This window comes from Conger conger, chromosome 8 (assembly GCF_963514075.1).
Source record: "Conger conger chromosome 8, fConCon1.1, whole genome shotgun sequence".
Classification (NCBI taxonomy): Eukaryota; Metazoa; Chordata; class Actinopteri; order Anguilliformes; family Congridae; genus Conger; species Conger conger.
Window position 1 is genome coordinate 52,691,658 of NC_083767.1, and position 26,778 is coordinate 52,718,435.

At 41.4% G+C, this 26,778-nt stretch overlaps 1 protein-coding gene across 1 annotated transcript in view; it reads right to left on the reverse strand.

The window, feature by feature from the left end:
- The window catches only part of sox5 (SRY-box transcription factor 5), an 80,994-nt gene extending 64,002 nt beyond the window's left edge, over nucleotides 1-16,992 (reverse strand). The window contains exons 1-2 of the mRNA XM_061251904.1: nucleotides 16,865-16,992; nucleotides 8,288-8,462 (exon numbers count right to left, since the gene is read on the reverse strand). Of these exons, the coding sequence (XP_061107888.1) occupies nucleotides 8,288-8,462; nucleotides 16,865-16,902 (213 nt within the window). The 5' untranslated portion in view covers nucleotides 16,903-16,992. The remainder of the gene's footprint in view (nucleotides 1-8,287; nucleotides 8,463-16,864) is intronic.
- Between the last annotated feature and the right edge of the window lie 9,786 nt (nucleotides 16,993-26,778).

The following is a 26,778-nucleotide window of genomic DNA, read 5'->3' on the forward strand; positions in this document are numbered from 1 at the left end:
TAGAGTTGCAGTTATTGATTAATATTGATTCAAATTCTAATCATATTATTCAGGGAGACAGAGGAATGAGAGGGGTTATGAATGCTGATGTCCTCATGACCTTATAGATACCATAAATCAGGAGCAAGTAGTGTTTTAGCATGTGATTCTTCAGCAAATGCTGGGGGCAAGATGCAGGCATTTAGTAATAAGTCACAGAAATATGCACACTAAAACTCTGGTTCAGACGTAAATACAAAGGTTTTCAATTTAATTTGTTTCTTCTTTGTATAAACACAATTCAATTGTCAATGCCAATTAGAAAAACCAGGCAAAATATGACAGCCGTGAGTTTAAAAGGTTTTACGATGTCAATAAAACTGTTAATTTCCACCCTCTTCAACAGCCAGCTCAGCTTTGAAAACGCCACGAATCCTTTGCTGTGATCTCACTCATGGGACACATTCAGAAGTGTGGTATGTAGGGTGAAAGGCTATTTCCCAGAGTGTTGTGTAGCTACAACCAAGTTCCCAGATGGCCCAATCTTCTTCTTATTATTTTTTTAAACGAACTCAAGAAACGTTACAAATGATTCCTTAAAATATGTTTTACTAGAGATGTGCCAAGAGCGTAACTGACGTTCATGTATGTGAGCAGCCAGCTGTCCCTAAGCAGAATTCCTTGTGCTTCACAGTATCAGACCTAGGCCACTTCTCCTTTTGGGTGATTTCAGAACAAACTTGGAATCCTTTCTTTTGTTTTGTGTGAAACTACTGCCAAAGTACTATTTTGCCCAATCCTAAAATTATGTTCCATTTCAAGTCAATATTTGTACCCGAAAAAAGCAATATGGTCCGGGGACTTTAAATTGGCTGAGGTCCTCGTGATGTTCATTCTTCCACTGACACAATTAACTTTATTTAGAGGAAAATGGTTTAAGGTGTTGTCACTTTCCTCTGTTCTAAACAGTGTTGTTCAATAAAATCCAATAACCTGCCAATATATATCAGGATACTTTGGCAAGTGCAAATCTTGTCATCTTCACTGATACCAATATCCATCAAATTATGAAGGCTACTACTTGATATTACAGAGGAATTCTATCAGATTCACTTCAAACATAAAATAACTCAAATTAATGGGGTGATGGGACGCCACGGTTTTTGCCAGGTCAGGACCAAGTACTCTTTCTGACTAAGGTTTTTTCTACACAGATGACACCAATAATAAGATTGCTTTAACTTAACAGTTGAGTACCATAGCATGCAATACATTTTTATGATGAAGAACAATCATGCATTGTATCCTATTCCCCAGCTGAAACGGGTGTGTGTGCTTTCTAATTGTTATTTCACTTCATACACTTCACTTTCATAATTTTCAAAATTTCACCAGTTTCTCTAAATTTTTTCAGCAATCCCTCCGCAACCTTCGCAATGAGAAATTGAACAATTTTACCTGGGAACCAGTCACACCACACAATTTGAACATAGTACATTTGAAGTGGCTGAAGTAAATAAATTGCAGTCTTTCCGATGCTTTCCAAGCATAAACACGGCAGATCTGTCTACTTGGTCCGATCTGTTCTGCCAGTGCTGTGCTGCTCTGTTTATCTGTTCTTTTTCATCTGAATTTGGTTAGCTTGTGCTGAACAACAGCAGAAACATTGTCAGGGGAGGGAATGCTTCTCACAAGCCAAGGAGACAAGATAACTGTAAACCACACTGAAAGTATATAAAAGCTGATATTCCAGGGGGACGACGCGCAGTTTAAATCCAGACAATGTGCTACGCTCAAACGTAAGAGGGACAACTCACAGTTTAAACCCCGAAAATATGCAACACTGACACGTCACGATTTAAAAGCAGAGGGAGAGAAAAGAGGAGAGCGGCAGCTCTGACTCTCCCCACATTAGTCTGGCATGCATTTTAAACACCAAGTCACACCTGTCACATCCAATTTATTTAATCCCTAGCCTACTTAGAAAAAGAAGCACTATTTATTTAAAGAAAAAAATGTCCAGAAAACACAAACAAAAAATGAGAAAAGGGGAGAGAAAATAACCCTCTCTCTCTACTCGTGGACTACAAATGTCATCAGCAAAAGGTTGTAAACAATGGTCCTTCCTCACTCCAGAAGAATTAAAAACAGCATGGTTCTTTAAAGAAGGGGATCTTTGATTAATGACATGTTTGGTTGGATTAAAATGCCAAGATTCCCATTTCCGGATCTAGCTTTCACGCATTACATTCTTTTTTAGACAGACTTCAGAATTAAATTGGGGAGGGAGGGAGGGAGGGAGGGGAGTCACAGAAGATGAGAGAGAAGAAGGAGATGGGACTTAAATCTTGGAAGTAACTCGGTGCAAAAACCCAAAACGAATCAGAGAAACATTAACATACCATCTATCACCATTATATTCCAAACAACCCCTTAAGACGCTTCTGAAACTACTGATGAGGATCCATCGGCATGCTGTAGCTGTGCCAGTCCAGGTAGAGGTGAAATCAAACATTTACAGTATGGCCTGAAGACTTGCTGCTCATTGGCACTCATTTAAAAAAACCAGGCTCTGCCCTGTTGTCTTCTTGCACATGTAAGAGGATGCATATGCATATTTGTGTACGTGTATGTGTGTGTATGTGTGAGAGAGCACATATATGGCTCTTTACAAGTGTCTATGAATGACTGTGTTTTACATTTGTGTGCGTTAGTGTGGGTGAATTTGTATGTGAGTATATGTCAATGCGTAGCTGCGTAAGAGGGATTGTTTTCGTATTCCACATTTCTGTGTGTGTGCGAGTGTGTGTGTGCGTGTGCACGCGCGTGTGTGCGTGTTTGTTTGAATATATGTATTTATATGAATTTGATCTGCAATCCGGCTGGTGTAGGCGGTTCTGCTTTTAGTTTGCAGATGTCAATTCTCTTCCAAACGACTGTAACAAACTGCTCTCCCATTGCCTCCCTTTATCCCTTTACTGCCTCAGCACGGGAACTGAATTAAACAACTTTTGTCTTTTTAAGCTCATCTGTGACAGGAGCATATTTAAACACACTTCACAGTTGCCAGAAAATCTAATCAAATCTAAATGCTGTTTCTTCCCTCAGCCAAAACAGATGCCACTGCTCGTGTTCCTCTCTCTTTCATTCGCTCCTCTCTCAGCCACCACAGGATAAACACCCAGCTCTCCTGCAGACACAGTATGATGAGGGGATGGGTGGAACAGACATCCTAAATTGTGGCCAGCCCTTGCTCTCGGTCTTTCTGCGCTTTTATTTTATCGTTTCAGGCAGCACACAGGCAGCGGCTCCCAACCCCGCCTTCGAACGCGTCGCAGAAAGCACCTTAACTCTGATATTCACGAACACAGATCACACACATGTACACCCTTGCTCTCTTTTTCCCTCTCACATAAATACACACACACACACACATACGCACACACACAGACGCACACACCCACACATGCTGATGACCCTGGAACAACAAATCCTCCTGTTCATGTGCACGCATGAGCGAGCCAGCCTGGCAGTTGTGTATGTGTGTGTGTGTGTGTGTGTGTGTGTTTGTGTGTGTTTGCTCATGTAGTTGTCTGTGAGTGTGGGTATGCGCCAGTGTTTGAGTAGAGGCTAAAGAGCAGCTTGTCATTTGTGATTGTGGGGCAACCATGAGATCCCAGCATTCCCAGCAGAGCTCCTGTGCTGTGAAGTCAGGCACAGAGAGAACACACTGGAACACAATAAAGGCCTTTAACACAAGTTCCATCAAAATACCATCACCTGTAGGAACCTTACCTGTAACTCACAGGTTCAACCTTCAGATGAACAACCACGCAGCATCGATACACTAACTGTACAGCTGGCTTAAAATAGTACTCATCAGAGAAAACCTGCAGCCTGGAACCCCTGTAAATATTTCACAGAGTGCAATATTGTCATTAACATGTCATATGATTTTATTGATCATGTATGCACACACGATGCAAAAGTAACTGTTATAGAACCACACACATATAGTTCTTTATAATTAATAATAATAATAATAATAATAATAATAATAATAATAATAATAATAGTAGTATTAATGGTGTTATTATTATTATTATTATTATTACTATTATTATTATTATTATTATTATTATTATTATTATTATTATTATTATTGTTCATCATAGTAATAATAAAAATAATATAAGTTTATTATATAATAATAGCAGTAACACTCATCGTTATACTAATAACAATAGTCATAATTACTATTTGGTTAAGATTAATAATTGTATTATATTAATGTTTATCATTTTAAAATAATACATATTTTTGTTTACTGTATTGATTTAATAAGATCAATACAAATTGTTGTTGGTTTTTAATACATCTGTCCATATGCTATCATACATAACCATGCATTGTTGTATAAACACGCCGCTGACTTTAATTTATATTTATCAAAATATTTTCAGGGCAGAATGTCATTCATATTTTTAGTTACTGGTCATGTTTAAATAGTTAAACAATTGACTCAGTTCAGTCCCATAATATTTTAAGCGAGTCTTACTAACCGTTGCCTAACAAGTAATAAAATGCCTAATTAAGAACAGCTCGTTAGAGTTTCAGGGTTATTTACAAAACGTAAGCCAACATCTAGCTACCTTCTAGGCATGTTCCAGTTTGACAAGGAGTTTGTCCTCGTGAGCGCACCTTGCTTAAACAACATGGAATGGGCGGACAAGTAAGTTCTCACCAAGCACTCCTCTCTGGCACGCTCCGCTCATTAAACATACAAAAGGGATTAATTATCACCTAGTTATTATCACCTGCAAGTAAAACCCTTCCCACCTTTTATCTGTAAAAGCTTCCGTTTTTTACTGTAAAACTCTGGGGACAGGGAGCTCCTACTGCCCTTCCAGCGCACGCAAAACGCGCGCGCGGACGGAGGAGCGGGTTTTAAATCTCACTCTTTTTTCTTCTGGCGCTGCGGTGTCGGCAGATGAAGAGGTCAGCCCTGTTTAAGCGTGCGCTGCCGTGTTAATTTAGTATGACAAGATAAAGCAGTAATCTCCTCTCGCTAGCGCCTGTAAACCAGCCGCTACCCAGGGACACGCGGAGTCGATTTACACTGTGTATCACTTTGTACAATTGCCGTGACAAAGCCCCTCGGAGTCCTCGCATGTAAATCTCTCTCTCACTCAACACTACTGCCACTCAGCGCGGATCGGATTGGCGCTAAAGCCCTGACAAACTTCACATTTTACACATCCCATCCCATTCCAAAATCCACCCCTCCACGAGATGGGTAGGATTTATTCATCCATGTCAATATAAGGCTTTATTCTTTCCCATTTTATTTGTCAGTCAGACGATTAAAGTAGCATTTCATTTTCAAAGATTTGAGAGGTCTGCAAAATATTTTCTACATTTGAAAAAGCTTTTTATAACCAGGATACCAAAAATGGTACTGTAATAATAATAATAATAATAATAATAATAATAATAATAATAATAATAATAATATGGCTCTTATGATTATATTATTGCTACAATTCATGATAGATGAAACATTTATCTTTTCCGACCAAAGTTAAATAATACAATGCAAGTGACTTCATTTAATATTGAAAATCTTTATTCAATATGTACACCTACACTGTTTGAAGTTGGCTCTGAGGTTACTACAGTAAAATGTAAAATGCCAAGCTCACTTTCATATTGAACCCTGACAATAGTTTATTTGAGCTGATATTGTCTCTGTGATCTGCATGGGAGGAACTCAATTTCTGTTAATTGTCTTCATGAATGCATGATAATAACTGCATAGTCAAATGGACACAGGTTCACTGCTGCCATTATTACAGTACATGACACTGCAAAAATGCTATATACACACAAAAAGGACAAAAACTATGTGGATGCTAATGATTGATCTTCAAGTGGCATTTACTCTGGGGCATATTTACTTTTTCTAAGAAATATTAACTGTTATATACTACATTACATAACATAGTCAAACTTTCAATTGCTATAAATGTCAGATATGTTGACAGTCTGAAATTGCGGTTTGTTATGTCCTGCAACACATTAGGTTTTATTGAAGTATATTTAACATCAAATTGCTCAACAAGGCAGAATTGGCAGCCTGTAAATAACAAACCCTTTCCCTGCATCATTGCTTTTTAGAACTGAGCCCAGGGGAGAGGGGCATGAGAGTTAAGGGCGCTCTGAGGCCTCCAGTGTCCTGCAAGACCTGTAATCATTGTCCAGATTACAATTAATTCCTTGAAATATCAACAACTTGTTTTAGTGCTGCAGTGCTTTCCAAAGTCTGCTGTCTGTGCGCCCTCACTTATCAGACAGATAAAGGGTCTGGGGGAAAGGTCAGCCATAAGTGCTGTGACATTCAACTGTGATTCCACGTGAGTCCTGTGACCAGAACTCACCTATTACACACAGAGCACCGGTCCACAAAAACACACTCAACACATTACAACCCCCTACACATTACACCTCACACAGAACACAGAAGACCCAACACATCACACCTCAAACAGAACACAGCCTAACACTGCAACACTCCACCTGTCCGCAAAAACACTCAACACATTCAAACATGACCCCCCATCACATTACACCTGACACATCCACACAGAACACGCTTTTACAAAACGCTTCACAGACATTGACACACTACAAATGCACACCTTTGCGTGGTTAATAGGCCCACACTATACAGTGCATGCCCTGAAACTATGCTACACACCTCCACTCAGTACATAAAACCACACCATACACCCTATCCTGGTAACTAGGGCCCTACTTTATTCACAATAGAATAAATTGGCATTTCACTACGACAGTATTAAATGTTTTTAGAATGACACAAATTCATATTTTTAATTAATATCAAGAGGACGGGGAATTCTGCGACTTCGACGCTGGCTTCATGCGATGAAACACCTTCCCAAACAGACACTACTCTCTCCACGTCCGCAAATAAGTGTGTTGGGAGTGTCAGATAATCTTGCGAATTGTGTGTAATTATATCTGCTCGTGAGCTTTTAAGCCCAGAAACTGTTGCTTACTTTTTGCTTCTCGTTCCTCGGTAATGTGATTTATCCCTCTTTTTGCTTGGATGCTTTTCACAGCCAAAGTGGCACTGAACGGTTGCCCGCCGCGTGCGAGATCTAAACAAATATCGCAGGTTCAACAACATACTTATCTCCACCGTTGGCATGCATTACTTCTATTCCAAATTATTTCACACTGTCCCCTCGGGAAATATCTCAGTGGCTTTCCATTACGGTTTTTTATCCTTTCCGACTGCCTCTCCCGATTTTGGAAGTGGCGACCGCGTTCGTTGCCCCGTCTCACCGACGCGGCTCTCCCCTCGGCTGGGAAGAGGGGAGGCGTGCGTACGCTCTCTTCCACAGCGCGCCCTGCCAGCAGCTGCTTCTGCGGCTGGGGTCGAAGCGCAGAGTCATCCCTGCGGAGGCAGGACGCAGAGACAGCCCTGCCGAGTGAAACCCCCCCTCCCTGGCGGAGGCTACGGCATTTACACGCCGCCGGGTTGCCAGACACAGCCGACGGTGACACGTTTGGGATTCGGTGCCGTGTCACTGGGGCTCATCGCACGACTGGCGACCAGCGCTTTTACAGATCCAGCCAGACGACAGCCCCTTGATTTACTCACGTTGAATTTTTTAGCACTCCTTCGGAATCAAGAATAGACTAATATTTAAAATAGAGATCGTGATTTTATCATTCATACACAACACAACCCTGAGCTTCAGATCGATGTGCCATTATTGTATGGAGCGTTAATATCATGATATGCCGCAGAGCAATCAGTAAATCCCGCGTGACTATATCTGGCATTTGTAAAAACCTTATTTGTATGTCACCTGAAATAGCCTGCATGTAATGTTATTTGACATTAATATGAAGTAATAATACACACAACACCACTGTTCATTGCTGAGATCAAATTTAATGGGGTTGAGAATATTTCACGTGTTAATGCCATTTTTCACAGCGATGCTATTTCTGCCAGTCACTGTTACCTCAACCAGTCACCGGGCTTCTGTCAACAGCAGCCATTCAGGTTATTATCTGAGCAGAAGTTCTGCTTCAATCCATCAAACCCATCATCTAACCCAACATCAACATTTAGGTCTTGAGGGCAAGACGATCACCCCTCCAAAAACGGTATGGCTTGCAGCAGTGTGACTTTGTCGGAGAGTGAGCTGAGGTCGGGAGCAGTGCGCAGTGTGCAGTGTGCAGTGTGCAGTGTGCGGAGGAGATGTTGTCCTACCATGGGGGGGCTGTCCAGGGAGCGGGGGGAGGGCCTGCTGCTGCTGGAGCTCAGGGGGAAGTGAATGACGGGGTGTCCGTCACTCTCCTCCTCTTCCAATTTCTGTCTGCTTGTCACCATGACTACCTCTCCATCTGTTGCCCCATATGGAGAGGCTGGTCGCTTGGAAGACATCCTGGAAAAGAGAGAAAGGGAGACATTCTGGAAATGCGTACTCTCAGGAAGAGGGTAGCAGAGGTAGAGAAGGGGGAAGAGGAGGAGAGACACATGAAGGAGACTCGAGAGGATAGAGTAGGTGCGGAGAGATAGAATAGTAGGAGTGACGAACAGATTAGGACACACAGAGAGAAGGGTGTTCTGTGCCAAAAGTCACTTCATTGAATATAATTACCTTTCTCTCTGATTTTTATGTTTATTATTATGATGATTATTATTATTGTTAATAATAATAATAATAATATTATTATTATTATTATTATTATTCTTGTTGTTGTTGTTATTATTATTATTATTATTATTATTATTATTATTATTATTATCGATTCCATGTGGGGAATTTAATGAATGACCCAAGTCTTTTCATTTTTAAAAAGCTATATTTCTACAATAACTGCATGATGTTTTCTGGGACACTTTACGACTTTCAGCCTTGAACCCAGTGTCACTCTCCAGCAAGCTAATATGCACCTATCAGAGGTAAACCTGAACAGGCGCAGACAGAGACACAGGTGGCACACCATAACCAGCACACACTAAAGTGTCGTTATACATTTGGCCTGACACGGCACTGAGCATAAAAAGGGTCTTTCTTAACATGATGGCCGTCTTCGCATCCTTTATTCCGAAAATTACTGCTTGATTGGAATAAGTTTTATTTCTTTCCTACATTTTGTCAGTGGTGGCAGAGGTGGCTGCACTCCTGACATTGCATTTGCCTTGTGACAGCACAGTACACATGCATTATCCCCCTTTGCTTTGGTCGGCCGATCTTCTCTGCCCCTGATGGCTCCCTCACACAATGTATTTCTTTTTTGCTATATACCCTCAGAGGAGGTAAATACACCATAATGCCTCTTTCTCACACTCAAGCATACAGTACAAACACAGCTGTGTGCCACAGTGATGACTGCTCTGTATATTTAATCCAAAGGTTGGGGGTTCAAATCCCTGGCCTACATTTCAATCCGTGCATGTGTGGGTATATAGTGCATATATGCCCCATGCACCCTGGCCCATGCCCCCTATTTGGCTGGCTGATGGAGGATTTTCACAGCTCCTTTAGAGCAATAAAATGTCTATTTTCCTCCAATCCTTTGAAGTATAATTACTGTACAATCCAGCTCCCCAGGTGACCAGGTTATAGCAGGCATTTCATTCAAAGTTGGCAGACCCGTGTTGGTGGAGAGCCTGCATAAAACCTCTAAAGCCTGTACTGATGTGTGGATTAAAAGCAGGCTTTTATTAAGCAGATAAACTGGCAGCAAGGAGTGTCTCCAAGGTCATAATTAGCAACCATTAGCATAATTTCACTCCGTCCTACTATGGCAGTAATAAAGGCACGCCTGCCAAGCTACCCTCCCTCCACCGCAACACCACGCAGTACAATTCCCAAATGTGACAGTGCTCGAAACTCACACGCTACAACAATGCTATGAGCATTCAACACACGGGAGGAGCTTCCAGAATGTAAGAGTAAACTCCCAGAGAGGAACGGCGTACTCAGGCCACATAGTCCCATAACCTACTGTTAAGTACTAAAAAGTACGAGGATGCAGAAAATGCTAGGACTCCATTAGTAATCTGAACTCCCAGACCGCAACACTCCTTTACACTAAATGAACCATCACACTAAACCTTTAGAGCAATAGTATATTAATCTCTCAGAGTGCAACAGTACTCTATACTCCCAGAGTGCAAAAGCATTCTTCACTCACACAGTGCACTAGTTCATGGATTCATCACACCCAGTACCCAACCATTAAGCTTAGATTAAAGCTATACATACGCGTGTGCTTTGATGATTATAAACTGCTACTTAAATACCCTCTGATGTTAGTTATGTACATTTTTGTTAAGTCAGTAATGGTGTCCATTAAATTCTGACAAGAGTTTAAGTACAGAATCAGAGTGATTTACCTAATCGCCATCAGCTGTGTTAAACACACATTTTCATATTTAATGAAACAAACCCAGTTAGCTTTCTCTAGAGATACGGTGAGGGAATTCATACAGGAACATATTACACATTGATAGAGTGACATAGAAGTATATTATACAATGACAGAGATGCACAGAAACATGCTTTACATAGAAATAGACATACAGAAACATAATACTGACAGAGACACACAGAAATAGGGAACACAATGACGGAGACACATTGGCACCAAAACAATTCTGGTGTACACGCTCAGGAAGACACATTGCACACTCGTAGATACACTGGCAGGCACTAATTGAGACCCACATACAAACAAGTGTCACACACTGACAGGGACACAATTACAGAAACTAAAAGCCATCGTAAGAGACACACTAAGAGAAAAACAGTTACATACAGACGGAGCGCAGCAGTCACAGACAAGATCAGTACAGCCTCATAAGTCTCATAAGTGATCTGAACTTTGTGAACAGCCCATCTTACACACCTAGAGTAGAAAAAAACGAATCTGTGTGAAACAAATATGCTCTAAATAATATAGCTTAGCTAACCATTCTATCTCACATACTCACTCTCCCATCTGAAAGGAATAGAGCTGAGTTGACCACTAGATCACAAACGCACACTATCTGCAGAGAACAGAATTGTGAAAACCGCTCGATCGCAAATGCACACTATCATATCTGTAAAGGCCACAGCTGAGAGAAGCATGAAATCACACAAATTATTCATAAACACAGGGGAAAATACTTGTTGCACGAAGACTGAACGAGCGGATACGTTAAACGGCAAACACTGCCCCTCAGTGCCTTTTCAGCACCAATTATTACTCAGCACACACTTAACTGACTGAGTCTGCTTTCACACTGATCATTTGGTACGCTGAAAATTTGCAGTTAGCAGATATTGTGCAGTTTTATTACGCCTTTATCGGCCTTTTAAAGCTTTATCTACTCTGCTAACTGAGTTGTATGGAACACGCTCACTCACTCAGTAAGCTCCAGGTCCTGTGCCTGAAAACAAAAACCTCAGCATTTACATACATATGACCTGCCGAGGAACCATTAAGGCAAATAGACTCCTGATATGATGACTGCACTGTACAGTCCTCTCTTTCTTTTTCTTTCTTTCTTTCTTTCTTTCTTTCTTACTTTCTTTCTTTCTGTCTTTATTCATTTATTTCTTATTTAAGGAAGTCGAAGGGGTTATACCTCACGTACTTCCTAGATTCCTGCTTTATCTGCCCTTAAGTGTTTTACAAGAAGCAGCACAAATGCAAAAAACTAATTGCGAAGTCTGTGTCCTACTGACTAAGAGGAAACGGCACAGATGAGAGCATTGGAACATAAGGACAGCTTAGGACAACAGGCTCTACTGACACAAGCAGAGAGAAAAACACAGGCAGGAAAAAAGTCCACGTAAGCCTAGCTAAATAAACAATTTAAGAAGGGACCAACAGCACTTTATTCAACAGATAAAAAAAAACTAAAAACAATGTCTTGCCTAACTACCATTCAAACACGCACACGCAAACACACAAATAAACCTTTGGGTAGAAGCACACATCTGTACGTGCATCAGTGGATACGCACACAAAAAACACACAAAAAGTGACATGCAGAAATGGACACCCACACAAACACACACAACCTCCACACACAAAACACACACTATCCTGTAGCAAAAGCTGTGGCCCTGTGCACTGGTGGATGAAACAGAGGGCATGAGCCAGCTAACTGCTCAAGGAAAAGGCTCTCCCCCTCCCCCCCGCCCCCCTCAAAAAAAAGAATAAAAAAATAAAAAACCAGCAGCACCCGCTTGTTGCCAGCGTTTTAGTCATCACTTCATCTGCAGTCTGCAGAGTTCCCAGTCTGTAGAGTTCCTTGCCTTGTTTTTGTTATCATTATTTATTTCTTTAGACTGAATCACAGTGCTGTGATTTTCAGTGACATTTTACGTTGGAAAGCTTCCATGTTTCTATAAAAAAAATCAGTAGAAAAAGTGTGTGGGGAAAGTGCTGGAGACCAGCACTCCGTGGAGTGAACCCTGAGACAGAATCTGCTCCTGCGAGGGGCCCTCCATTCGGAAACCAAACTCTCCCCAGACGCGTTTATGAAATAATACAGAAATGCTTATTGACAGATGAATGCTGCTCTTCATTATGATGCACAGATTTAGTCTCCATTTGTTCAGTAATCCATAAAACCCAGCCTCTAATCTACCCACACACGGAGCCTGTATTAACCACCATATTAAAGTTACACTGGAGGTACTGTCCTAGAGAAATGGGACCTGTAACAACTCAATGATTCTGTTGCACACACACACACACACACACACACACATAGACACACATAGACACACCTATTCCTACACAAACACTTCCTCATACTCACATTCACTTATAGTCTCTTTCCTACATACACGGACACGCACACACACACACACAAACACACACACACACACAGACAAACACACACATGCATTCACAAACACACACATACACACACACACACACACACACACGCACACGCACACACACACACGCACAAACAAACACACACGCACACATCTCAATTCTGTAACAGAGGGTCATTCAGACATTCAGTGTTGGCTGTTCTGACCACAGCTGTTCTGTGCTGCATGCACGTCTGCACTCTCATACACACCACCTGACTCATATCAGCTCCTCCTCTTCCTGTGCAAGCTTTCCTCCCAGCTCCTGATGGACAGAGCAGCGATTGTGTCTCTGTGAGAGGGGACAGGGCCTTTCCAAACCTCAAACACAAGAAAGTGTCTCACTGCCGACTTTCTTTTCCACAGCAACACCTTATAAATATTGAGCGTGCTGTCTGTTACTTGCCTAAAATGGGCACAAACACTCAACCCGAAACCCTTCTTCTGTTTCTATCACCAAAATCAGAAACAGAACTGCTCCTCTTCCCCTCTTATTAATGCCGTTTTCATTTTCCTAGAGATAATGTAGAAAACCTGGCCTGACCCTTGAACCCTGTCCAGCTGTCATGTGACTTCCCATTTCTTTGCATTCTCAGAAGACACCAGGCCTAAAGAAAAAGGACCTTTGTTGAGAGACATTTGCGAGGCTCAGACAGGACCCTGAAAGACCCCAGGGAAGAATAGAACTTCTCATTTAAACTTCAGCCTTCCGGCATTCCAGCCCAAAAACAACTCAAAACAACTGAGCTGCCACCTTATTGGTCAGCGCGGTCAGATGACAACCCTTGGGAGGTCTAGATTGCGAGGAGAGGAGGGGGAGCGTTGGAGGGGAGGGGGAAACTTAGCATTCTCCTCTGGTATTCTTCTTTCGCTCTTTTTTCAAACATGGAGACACGGTTATCAACCCATTCTGAGGGCTAACAATATGGCCCAGACAATGGGCCAGTCTGCTGTGAATGGGCACAGTGACGGACACACTGAGAAATGCACTGAGAGAGAAGGAGATGACAGAGTCCTGTCTCCATCAGAGCTTGGGCCACCGAGAACAGGTCAATAACACCAGCGTTCAAGCCGACACTCCACCATTTAAACCCAGGGAGACAAATGGGCGAGTGTTAAAGCCCCACAAATGGCCGAGTGTTAAAGTCCCACACCAATCCCTCCCTCCCCTTCCTCTCCCCTGCCGGCCTAAAGGAATCTGTCAACTTCTCCACAGAACCCTGTCCTCCCAATGCACACAGGCTTTCCTCTGTCATTTACACCTGGACACAAACTGTAAGCTGGAACAACTCAGGAACACTTAGGAAACATTCAATAAGGAAGTTATAATATTATGGTGATACATATAATAATTATTACCCCTTTTTAGCAGTATCAACAGTGCTATTATCATTATTAAGAAGAATCGTTTAAATTATAATTGCAAAAGTAATTCTGTTGAAGGCTGATACTCGGTCCAAATTGGACTCATAAAGTAAAGTAAAGACATTACTGTCTTCAAGAAATTTTGGACCATTTATGAAAATCTCTGGGTGTTTGTTTTTCTCCTCAATCACCTGAAATCACCTCAACAGATTTACCTCTAAACATAAGTTTATTAAAACAGCAACAACCAAAAAAATAAAAAAAAGACGATAATAATAATAATAATAAGAAGAATAATAAATAGTCATAATAATAATAATATGAATTATAATTGTTGTTGTTATTGTTATTATTATTATTTACAATAAAGACATAAACATCTGTATCATTCATTGTTAAAATACAATGTATTGTACACTGATAGATTTTACTAGGACTCTGTACATAATATTAAAAGTTTTAAATATTATCCATTACTATTGCTCAAATGTGAAAAGATTTCAAAATGAGAAATATAACACATAATAATTACAGTATATAGTGCACATGATTTGGTCATCGCTATCACTTATAAGAGATAATATAAATTATATGAGCCTTGCCAAGAAAATTATATGACGATACAAAATATTCTGTGGTTTTTAAGCTTAATATTTGTATGCTGTTTTTAAATAATATTTAAACATTTCCTTATCTGTTTCATGCTGACACTCCATTTCATTCTGAAAAAAGCTCAATTTAAAATAAAGTGTAAAATACATTGTTGATAACTACACCCCTGATTCCTCTAATTATTTTGCAATAATTTCAGTCATTACAAGCACCTCTGCTTACTTCTATACATAGAACTACAAACAGAGAAAAGCTTTAAAAATAAACTTTTGCAGACAGTTTCCTCACATTACAAACTACAAGTGAACAAGTGACTTTGCCCCCTGTACTATATAACTCCCCTATATTACGACTCTCCTATATTTCTTTTTATCCAATTTGATGTTTATAATAATAAATACAGACCTGGTTGTTCAGCCCTGTGCAGAAGAGGAGCTGGCCACAGAGATGAGAGATGCACAGATCTGTTAGGACGAAGGCGACTCGCGCATACACACGCACACGCTGGGCTGAGCTCTGATGGAATATATTACTCGAAAGCGGAGTTTTAACCATCCTTTTCCTAAGTCATTGTAATCCCTAAATTTATCTCCATACATTCCGCTTTTCTCTGTGTAATCCCTTAATTTTTTTAATTCCACCGAGCTGTTGTTATCTTTTCCTTCTTTGCTTCGCCAGATAAATGATTTATTAAAAACACATTTTTTTTGCGACATATAAATGCGCTCTTAATTCAGTGATAAACCCCTGAATTTATATCCGAACAAACGATTAGTTGCATCTGGCATATCATTGCTTTACTGCAATAAAAAAAAGTCAATAAAAATGCTTGCATTAAAAGAGGGTATTATGCCTGATGGTTCCTTTAGAGCATTTAGCAGCCTTATTGCCCCAGGGCCAGCTGTGAGAACACAGTCTCCTGTCCCACTAAAAGTGACAAATCATGTGGCCAAAGCAACAGCTGAAACAACATGAAAGTTCAATCAAATATAATAAAAAAAACATGTGGAATGAAGCCTAGCGCAATTATGTTTCATTTTATTTACACCTGAAATTTACATTGTCGCCGAAAAAAAAATGCTATGTCAAATTTTCCAAAGTTTGAACATATCAAAGTGAACACATTAATTCAGTTGAAGAAATGAACAGACATATTACACATTTTGACCAGGTGAAGTTTGCATTCTGATTTGCTTATCATAATTCCCTGAAGAGTTACAAAGAGGCAGTACTACATATAAGTACTACATCTGTCTCACAAACTCAGTGCTTCTGAAACACGGATGAGTACAGAGACACTTGGACTGCGAAAAACATGGACAGACACAGCAGTCTGGAAAAAAGGACACACACAGACTCGCTACTTTTAAAACATATGGACACACACAGACACAGTACTTCAGAAACATGTGAACACCCACACAGATGTGGTTATTCTGAACTGAGCCCTAAGAACAGAGATGATTGGACCCTCCACATGGTCACTGCACTGTATTTACTGAAGCCAGAAGTGGACACACACACTCTCATTAACACACTAGTCTCTCTCTCTCTCTCTCTCTCTCTCTCTCATTCTCTCTCTCTCTCACTCTTTCTCAGTCTCCTTCTCTCTGTAGCTTTTTGTCATAAACACACAAAACAGCCCCATGACAACTTTTTACTCCCCTGTCTCTCAAAAGCAAACAGCACAAAACTCTGACTCTGAAACTCGCTATTCTGACAGCAAACAGACCGACTCGACCTTTCCCTGTCTCCCTGACTCGCTTCCAGCAGTCTTATTCTGCCCTTATTCTACCCTCTCTGACTCAGTATCCACTCTCTGTGTCCGAGTAACCACTCTCCGTGTCCTAGTATTCACTCTCTATGTGTCCCAGTACCCACTCTCTCTATCTCAGCGCTCTCTCTCTGTCCCTCTACTGTTAGCCTGCCCCTGTAGCCCGGCTCGCTCTGTCTCAGCATTGTTTCTGTATGAATGAGCATACCTGGTGAACTCCGGGGGTAACTCAGGGTCTGTGAGCATGCTGCTGGAGGAGGTCTGAGTCTCAGGAATCCAAACACAACATGCAGTTCCAGGAGTAAGAGGGATCCTCCAAAGAGCCCTGCCTATTGATCCTCTAACCTCTGAAACAACTGAGAGTCTCTGTTTCTCTCTCTCTCTCCCTCTCTCTCTCTTGCTCTCTCTCTCTCATACACACATACACTCACACCCTCCCTCTCTCTCCTCTCCCTCCCTCCCTCGCGGTAAGCTTACTTAAAGGGCCAGTGCAGTGCAAGAGGGGGACTGTGCACTCTGGCCAGGCTGCGCTGCCAAATGCACAGCCCACACAGCGCACACACAGCGTGCACATACACACACGCACAAGCACACACACACACACGTGCAAACACAAACACAATTTCACACACCAGGTACCCTAGAAGAAGCAGGAGTCAGAGAGGTTGTATGGTTGTGTGTTCAGCGTTAGCAGCAGAAAGCTCTTAATGCTGTCACTCAGTGTTAGGAGTGTGAGGTCTGTACGGCAGAGAGAAAAGCAATCAGCCATTGTTCTGTGGAAAGAAAGGCTACTCTGACAGGTTGAAATACAGCAGCAGCCTTTCAGAGGGAACTGTAAACAGTGTGTCACTCAGCCGTCATTTTGTGTGTGTTCAACGTGAACTGCACGACCTCACAGCACAACTTCACTAATATCGCTCTCTCTCTCACACATACACGCACACACCCACAAACACACACACATACACAAACACCCACACACCCACACATGCATGCCTTCACAGACACGTACACAGATGCACACACACACATGCAAACACAAATGTACACACAGCAAGTTTTGTCAGTTTCAAATGTCATATTTATTTCCTTTTCTGGCTACTCTTCATAAATGTATGCTGTTGGTAATCTTCAGGTTCAGTGTTAATTAATGGAACAGTTTGTTTTCCCAAGAAAGGAAAAAAAATGGCTTTGTGTTTCTGAAGACATTAAACAGCAGTGTGTCGTCACATCAACCACACAAGAGCCTGTTTCCACACATTCATCTGCTTTCCTCAGGTATTAATTAATGTTAAAAGAACTTTAAAGTCAAGGACATATGAAAGCGGTGTGGAAAACAGTGATGAAATCAAGACTCAAAAGAGAAAGTACTAAATTTAGTGGAAACATCTGAAAAGACAAAATAAAAATGTATAAACGTGAGCACAGTTTTAAGTATGCTGATTATCATTCCACACACTGAAGTGGTGACCACTGAGTCCAAATAAGCCTTGACAACATTTGACATTCTCACATACACAACAGGCACACACATACACATACACACTCATACTATCTTTGACATATGCATACATAAACAGACTGTCACAAACATGCATATACATAGGCGTATACATAGGGCTAAAGAATCCATTAAATATTTGTTTTTTCATTTGCAAAAACAAAATATTGCATCAGCATTAACCCTTTCCACTTTGCCTCCCTATAGGGCAATTTCCACCTGTTTTGTACTAGTCCTATAAAAGTGTCAATATCTCAAAAACTATTTACTGGACACACATGGTTGAAGACATAAATTAAAGAAAAGGCTTGTACCATTCAGACAAATTTATGTCAGAGCACGCACATACAGTCTAGACAAAAATACAAAATACAAAGTATAGTTTGTAAAAAAGTATAGTTTAGCACAAAGTATAGTTTAGCACTGAATATCTAAGTGAAGGACCAACCCAGAATTACTTTATATGTGTGCACAAACCTGATGTCAACTTGTGTACAAAATGTAGTAAAGCTAGCATTCAAATTCCAAATGAGTTTTCCCAAAACCTGGTACTGAAATGACCTAGCAATGCATTTACACAAGACCAAGAAGCTGTTCAAGATGACATTTGCTCATGTATAGCCCCAACAAAAGTATAATTTTCTTTAAAATGGCTGAACAAATTATGTAATAAACTGCAACATTAGTTAAAATTAGTTAAAAAAAACTTTTATATATATATTTGTTCTTAAATTGGAACATTTTTTGACATAGAGAAATAGTATCAAGCGTTGTTCAAATACAATTGTTGTTGTAAACCATAATTGCAGCGAGGTGGAGGCAGGGATTTTATTGTCCTGCTTTGCAAATAAGAGGCTGATAAGCATCTAAGTTGCTGTTCTCGCTAGCGGAGAGTCTTTTTAACAATCTGGTATCACCGTTTGGCAGTTTTATTACATTGCAGTTTTTTGTATTCTATAAATATGAACACAACAATAATTTGAAACGTCAAGAACTCAACCACAAGGGGGCGAAGTCGATAGGGTTAATAAGATTGTAATGATGATCAATATGAATCATAAAAGTAAAATTAACAATCTGCACAATAACAAATAACAAAGTGTCAATTGTTTTGATCAGTTTTAGCCAATTGTTTGCTGTGCTTGGCTTGCAAATCAAAACATGAACTGTTAGCCAGCTGTGAACTTTAGTCTGTGAAATTGTGCCAAGACAATACAGGAACCTTTCACCATGTCAGAGAATGAAGAAGATGGACACTTTGCCCCAGAATACTTGTGTGCTTTGGCAGAAACTTCTTCTTGCAGGGACACCATTTTGAGTTCCCACAGAAGAAGAAATAGTTCTCGATTAAAATGGGCTGGTCCATAGACCATTATATCACGGCAAACTGCGTCTAAAAAAGTAAAATCTAGAAAATGTGTCACATCTCAACTAAACTATCTAGATGGATAAGTGGAAACATAGTTTAATTCCATTTTTCTGTGAAGTGGCCCTTCAAACTCCCAAAACTATTTGGGAAAGCTTCATCTGTTGGTTTAAATGCCCAAAGACTGAGGCAATACTTGCAGAAGATATTGGGCGTCTAGCAGGTTTGTGTGTACTGCACTAGCACTGGACTATGGGCTAGAAGGCAATGGGATGAACTGCCTGGACACTGATGTTGTACTCTGCGCTCTGTGTGGAGGTTCACTTCAGTTTCTACAGCTGCAGAGTGTGTTCAGTGAGAAGCTCTACAGTAAGTGGGCCTGGATATAAGGGATTGACGGCCTAAGTCATGTGGAAATGCTCTAGCTCACGTGAGCAGTCTAACATGGGAGTCCTGTTATTTCATGCATTATCTTAACTTGATAAACTCTTGTTAATTACAGGGGTTCAGTGCTTCTGTGCTCCTCCACCTGTTTTTAATTAGCTGCGTTGGCTCCAAACCATGACTAATTTACAAATTTACGAAAGTGAAACAATCACTTCGTGTCCGCTGCTATTTATAACCTTTTTCGTTTTTTTATTTATTTTTATGAACACGCTGCTTCTCAAAATTAGGAAAAGGTTAATGATGGACAGGCACACACACACACACACACACACACACAAATGTATAGAGTTCATAACATTTTGGTACTCAGACACACATACAGTAGAATGTCAGGGGGCTAACTACAGTATTATTTGATGCACAGCTTCACCATTCTAAAGCAATCATTTGACAAAAAAGTTCCTGCATTCACAGACACACAGACTGGCTAACCACACAGCCTATATCTACCAGTAGTACAGAAGGACTAATGAACATTTTCAATTTTAGATACAATTTGCTTCATTATCATCATCTTTAACATACACTAACAATGCCAAGCACAGATGTACTTAGCCAATTAATGCCCTGAGTGGAAGTTGTGAAACTCCTTATGGTACACTTGTGAAGCTAGTTGAGCTGATCACAAATCTGTTTAAATGTTTCATATCAACCAATGTATGAGGCTACAGCATAACATACTATTTTTAGTCACAGAAATATTGGGATATGGATGGACACACACTCACAAACACACACACGTGCACACGCACGTGCGCAAAAAGCACCCCCACAAACACTATTTAAGTCATTTAAGTATTTAAGACAAATGGATTACAATGCATGCACACAGAGGTATTAAAACAATGAAAAGCTTTTCCTTGTAAATCAGGTGCATAACTTTTTAAAGCCATTGAAAAAAAAATTTTTCAACAAATATGCGGTCACATACAATGCAGAAGCTTTGAGGTACCCAGATTCACAGTGGGTTCAATTACCAGTTCAAAGGATTTCTGTGTTTCATTGCAAATAACCACATCTGGGAGTTACAAAGACCCTTTACAGTTTTTCAGTTTTTCAGGTGAGAGACACTAGTGTGTTGTTTTGCAATAAACCTAGCTAGTTTGACAAGCTTCCCAGATAAACACTTTTTCATATTTTCTTTTGACCTATATTTCATAAATTGTAACCGAGGACTCCCGAGTGATTCAACAAGTAAAGGCACTAGCCAAAGACATAGGTTGGGCCCTACATTGCAGGTATGAACCTCAGCTATGGCATTAGCTGACTACTTTATCACCAGGATTTAAAATAGGTGATACACGCTTTCCTTTTAGACAGGAACAGGGTAGCTTTCAGTCAGCTTTTTAGTCTCAGCTTAACACTAAAGCACAGTGTAAAGCTGTTTCCAGTGAAAGATATGACTGGTGCTAGTTCTCTCCTGTAGTGCTAGCATTGCCTACTGCATGGTATTCCAATTCCAAGTCGGGGAAAGAATTGTACAAAATGTAACCCATGACAGAAGTGCAGAAGTATAACTAAACAGCTCCTGTGAATTTCTTATTGTCCTTCTCTATAACTTCTGAATCTGATTAGTGTTCTTGAAATACACTATACAATATTATAATTTTTTACTATATTTGTCATTCTTCATTTTCCACAAGAATGGTTCAAATTAAAGAACACTTCCGCTTTACTTATTACACTAAGATATGGAATATACTGTACAAATAAGATATTCCACATAACATATTTTGCACAAATAAACAGTCACCCTGCTAAAAGTGACAACTGAATTTCATATTTGACATCGCAAAAGAAAATGAAAAATGGCTCTCGAAAAAGAATAACCTTTTTTTTATTTGCCGGAACCGCATGACATGAAATGGAAGTTAAAATGGAAGGTAATTGTCTAATTGAATTGCTTTTGTCCATTGAGTTCATTTCACTAATATCTTGCCAGCCACACAGTCATGAACAAAACTTATAAAATCAGCTACTGGGAATCGCCGTTCCTCAGACATCACCATGATCTGGTCACAGAACCAGTTACTTATACAATGCAAAAGACTGACAGCATAGAGTCACAGTCACACATCACTAATGCCAGAGTCTCGGTTAGCCAGTACTACAGATACAGTTTCAGACAAACCCACAGACATTACAGAAGGTGACAACACTTGCACCACTGAGAGGAGAAGCCAGACGGGCCTACAGTATGGCAGCCTCATTTCTACAGCTTCGTAGGCTGGGCGCTGCGAGAGGAACCAAGAGCCGGGACCTCCACCCTGAGCCAACCTCTCCAAGTCGACGCTGTGAAGTCCAGAGAAAATACCTCTGTTCTTTTACTTCTGCTTCCGTAACAATTTGTGGCAGCGAGGCCCGGCGTCGGCGACACCGCTGAATAAGCCACTCAGATGAATGAGAGATGAGAAGGAGAGATGAGATGATAAGAGATGAGAGTGAGAGCCAGAGACGGAGGGATGATCTCCATGCTCCATTAGAGCCGCGCAGACTTCCCGCCAAGCTCAGCGGGGGCCCTAATAATGACACCCGCACTGGTGCCGCAGATAAAACACCCCAATTCTCCGCTAAAATAGTCCCCCGGTTCCAGGCGCCAATATCCCTCAAGCCGTTCTGCTCTCTCAGTATGCCTGGGTGGACTCCTATCTCAAGCATCTACTTAAAGTTTACATGTGTTTTGTTCTTTAAACGGTTTACGGCACAAAGCCTGCAGGATGCTCAGTTCCATCTCCGGGCGAATGGATTTGGCAGCTCTCTCACAACAATGTTTAAGAGCACATGTTTATGCACAAGGTCCCCACATCAACAGAAGTGCTCAGATTACAGAGCTGGAAGGATAAGCCTTATTTCAGAGGGAGCATGGGAGCTGGTGTAGTATAGTGATTTTCAGTCTTTTTTTCTGCTCACGCACCACCTGAGGACAGGTCCATCTGTAAATGCCACAGTAACACTGTCTCTGATCTCCCTGCTGCAAACACAGAGTCTTCTCTCACTAAAAACTACAGTTTCATTTTTCTCTGTCTCCTCTTTAAAAATAACAGTATCCCAGTATTTTCCAATGTGTTACATCAAACTGAATGCTTTTGTCAGGAGACTCGGAACAACTGACTCGTGTTTAATGAATAACTCAAGGCTATCCAGCTTTGAGCAAAGAACTGCCACACTTTTGAAAACTATAGTACTCTTTGGTCTACTGATACCTTATGCTTCGCTTTGCGAAGCAACAGTTTCTTGAGAAAATAATTTTGCTCACAATGGGGAGAAGTCCTCAGACCAGATTTGAAACGGATGTGAGTAAAACCGAAGGTAGCAAAGGCCACAGCAGATGGCTGAGTGTTATTGGCGATCCAGTCCTTGCCATAAAGCACACCTACGGAGTGACAGATACCTTCAGATTGAAGCAGAGCTCCTGTAGTGGCATTTTCTGCTCTGCTGCAGCCAATCGGGGCCTGAGGACATGGCCGCTCTCCACCACGCTGCCCGCACTGTCCACCCACTCGCGGGCGTAAGGGGCGGAGGTCCGCTGCTAGAGAGGGCAGAAGGGCTGGGTCGGGGAGAGAGGGACGCCCCCCCTTGGAGCCCTGCTCCCCCGCTGGGCTCACCACAGTCACCAGAACCTGCCAGTGACAGTGAGACAAAGAGCCACTCCCACCCAGAGGCACTGAGGAGGAAGAAGAGGGGCACGAGCCAGCTGGACTGGAGCCACCGTGTGAGCCGGCACCATATATAAACCAGTTACGCTCCAATACCCTCCTACATGTTCCATACAATCACTTTACAGACTGGCACTTGCGCATGCAATGTGTGGGGAGCATTCTGGCAAACATGGACACCATGCATCACCCAGGCAAGTGCTACTAGTTGGTAGTGCTTCAGGTGAGTTTCTCCTGTAGGTGAGAGCCAATCGATAATTGTAATTCATTATTAAAGGAGTAATGGATTCATTCTTATTCATTGAGAATCTATGTGCATGTACTAGCACATGCCCGGCATGCTATGCCAGAAGACATTATCTCCCACCTCCTATTTGCCTGAAGGCAATGGGTCTGACCTATGATCGCTCTTTGGCCAGTAGGACTTGCATCTGACCTCTAATCTCTCAGTGGCTGCAGGACCTCTGATCTCCCTGCAGTGAAGGACTCACTTGTTTTCATTTGCAGCTGCAGACCTTTTCCCCAAGTGATGTAGAGAGCTCATACACCCCCCCCCCCCCCTCTCTCTCTCTCTCTCTCCCTCCCTGTGCCAGGGAGCCCATACTGGTACACAGATGGTTAAGCCCACCCAGCGCTGTGCAGGAGGAGTGGGGGAGGGGAGGGGATGCAGATGGCAGAGAGGGCATTGTCCTTCGGACCGCGCATAGGAACAATACCGCCACCGTGTTGCATGCTTCCCACTGCATTACACACAGGCCTGGCATCTGCCTGGCATCCGACCCACTCCAGCCCAGTGGACCGGTCAACATGTATCTCTGCTGTCCGACTCTGCCCCTTCCTGTGCCCACTTCCCAATAAGGGAAGATAATGCCCCCTCTTTTACTCTTAATTTATGCATCCCTACAGTGAATAGGCTTTTGTGTTCTTAGCACGCAAGTCACCTAGCGCTACTCTCCGAATGCAACCAGAAAAAGGGAGCCTCCCCAGGTCTAATATACACCACAGAGCGTCTTATTCCCAGTAGTGATAATATGGCTGTTTCATCATCAACTAATTGTGGAGTTGATGGGTTGCATCTTCAAATATTCCATTGCAGCAAACAAGGTAAGTGTAGAAGTTTCAGAGGTCCAAACAAAAGCAGTTTCAGCAAGATGTTGTTGTCTGAAGCAACAACAACATCAACATTTTCTTCAACTTTAATTTTTTCCCGACCGTTTTTGTCAACAATTAAAAATGAAAAATATCTGTCAAAGCGTTTGACAAAGCTTGTTTCACTGTCTTAGTGACCGTCCTCACCGTGATGGTTATGGTCATCATGACCATTGCATTTCTCATCATTCCGATGATAACAATGACTTATTGACAAAACACAACTATATTAATCTGAATACAATACTCCTGCTGGCACAGTGTGCACTATATGGTCCCATTGTTGCTATGGCCCTCCCCCACCCTGTCAGTTCACATCAGAGTCGGCCCCAGGGTTTGGTGGGGGGGTTCTGAGGGGGACTCTGTTTACAGCCAAGTCAGACACATACACAGTCTTTTTCACCAGCATGACCCTGCCTCCAACCAGGAATCCACTGTTCTGTCCTATACAGCACAGCCTGAAAGGGACCATTTAGCCCTGTGCAGAAGTCTAGTGGTTGTGTACATTCACAATATATACGTTTTTACCTCACTTTATGGTGTATGGCAAGGGAAAACACATGAAAGTGCAATATGGCTGAAAAGCAGATGGTTTTAAGAATGCCACTTTCAAGCATGCCCCTGTCACCAAAGAGAATTATATTTCTTTCTTTTTTTTTTTTACATTTACATCCCCTTCTGTTTGCATTGTGCCCTGAAACGTCAAGCATCTCATAATTGGTTTCAGAGTGATAACATAATACTTTATGACCCAGAATCGTAGAATCGAGTCCTCTCCTATTGCAGAATTGGTTTCAGGGTCATAATATCAGTACTGACAGAAGGTTAACATAAAAACATGCATTATTCTGTTTCTTGAAACACCAGATGCCGACTTCTAGTATTGCATGCCATCCCTGTACATGCAAATTTGAATATACCATAAAAGAGAACATCAAAAGCACAGTCTAACAGATAACAGATAACCCAGTCCTATACCGTACATTCCAATGTGCTTTTTGCACTATAGAACTGGAATCAAACTAGCTCAGTTTAGTGGAGGATAGTTTTCTATGGTGGTCACTGTCAAGCTGAATGTAAACCAGCTGTCTGAGCTCAGCTCATGATTTACACTGATGCCGGTCTACTAAAATGAAAGCTACGAATGGCCATTACATTGGTCTCACTTTGCTGCTGCTAGTGCAAAAATTGAGAAACTAACAATAGAACAGGCAACAAACACTGATTATTGGATTAGTTTTGCTTTAAAACAAAAGAAAACAGCATTTGTCTCAAAATAATAAAACCTATTCATGTTCTGCCATTGTTCGCACATAGCATCATGTCCTTCTCCTTATGTTTGGAAGGAATTAGCAATGCTATGCCCAACAGGACTTTGTAAACACGTCTGACATCATCTTCTATACTTCTGGTAAGAGACACACCTACTCCATACCAAGCTTGAGACAACACACTGCCAGTTTGACAGTGGAAAATTTGATGAATGGATATTTGTTACACCCAAGTACTGCGGACATTCTGCCCAAAGTTATGACCTAAAAGAACGATGCTGTAACAACTGTCATGGCTTTTGACATTGGAAGTACTGTCTGGATTGACTGGTGAGGTTATCCATGAGACTTTGGCTTGGGAATCTTCAGTTCCACACTTAGGCTCACCAGCTTAAGCATTGTCTTTGCTGGAGGGTGCTATGATCCACCCCTGGACAACAAGGCCATTCAGAAAGATGGTTTGGCACAATACCATCACATCCGAAGTCCGGAGTGCCATTGCTCTATCAGCTACAGGACAGAACGTGGCTAAATCACAAGCATGACCGTCCATGAACTGAGTTGCCATTGTCATTCTCATTTGTTTACCAGAGTTGTTTTGTGTACCACTGATTTGTATATGGCTGGGTTTGGATTAAGCTTGGAAATACAACAGAATTGCCTCAACAAGAAAAACTGCAGCACAGACATACCTTTTTTTAACGTCATTATTTTCATATAACTTTGTGAGGG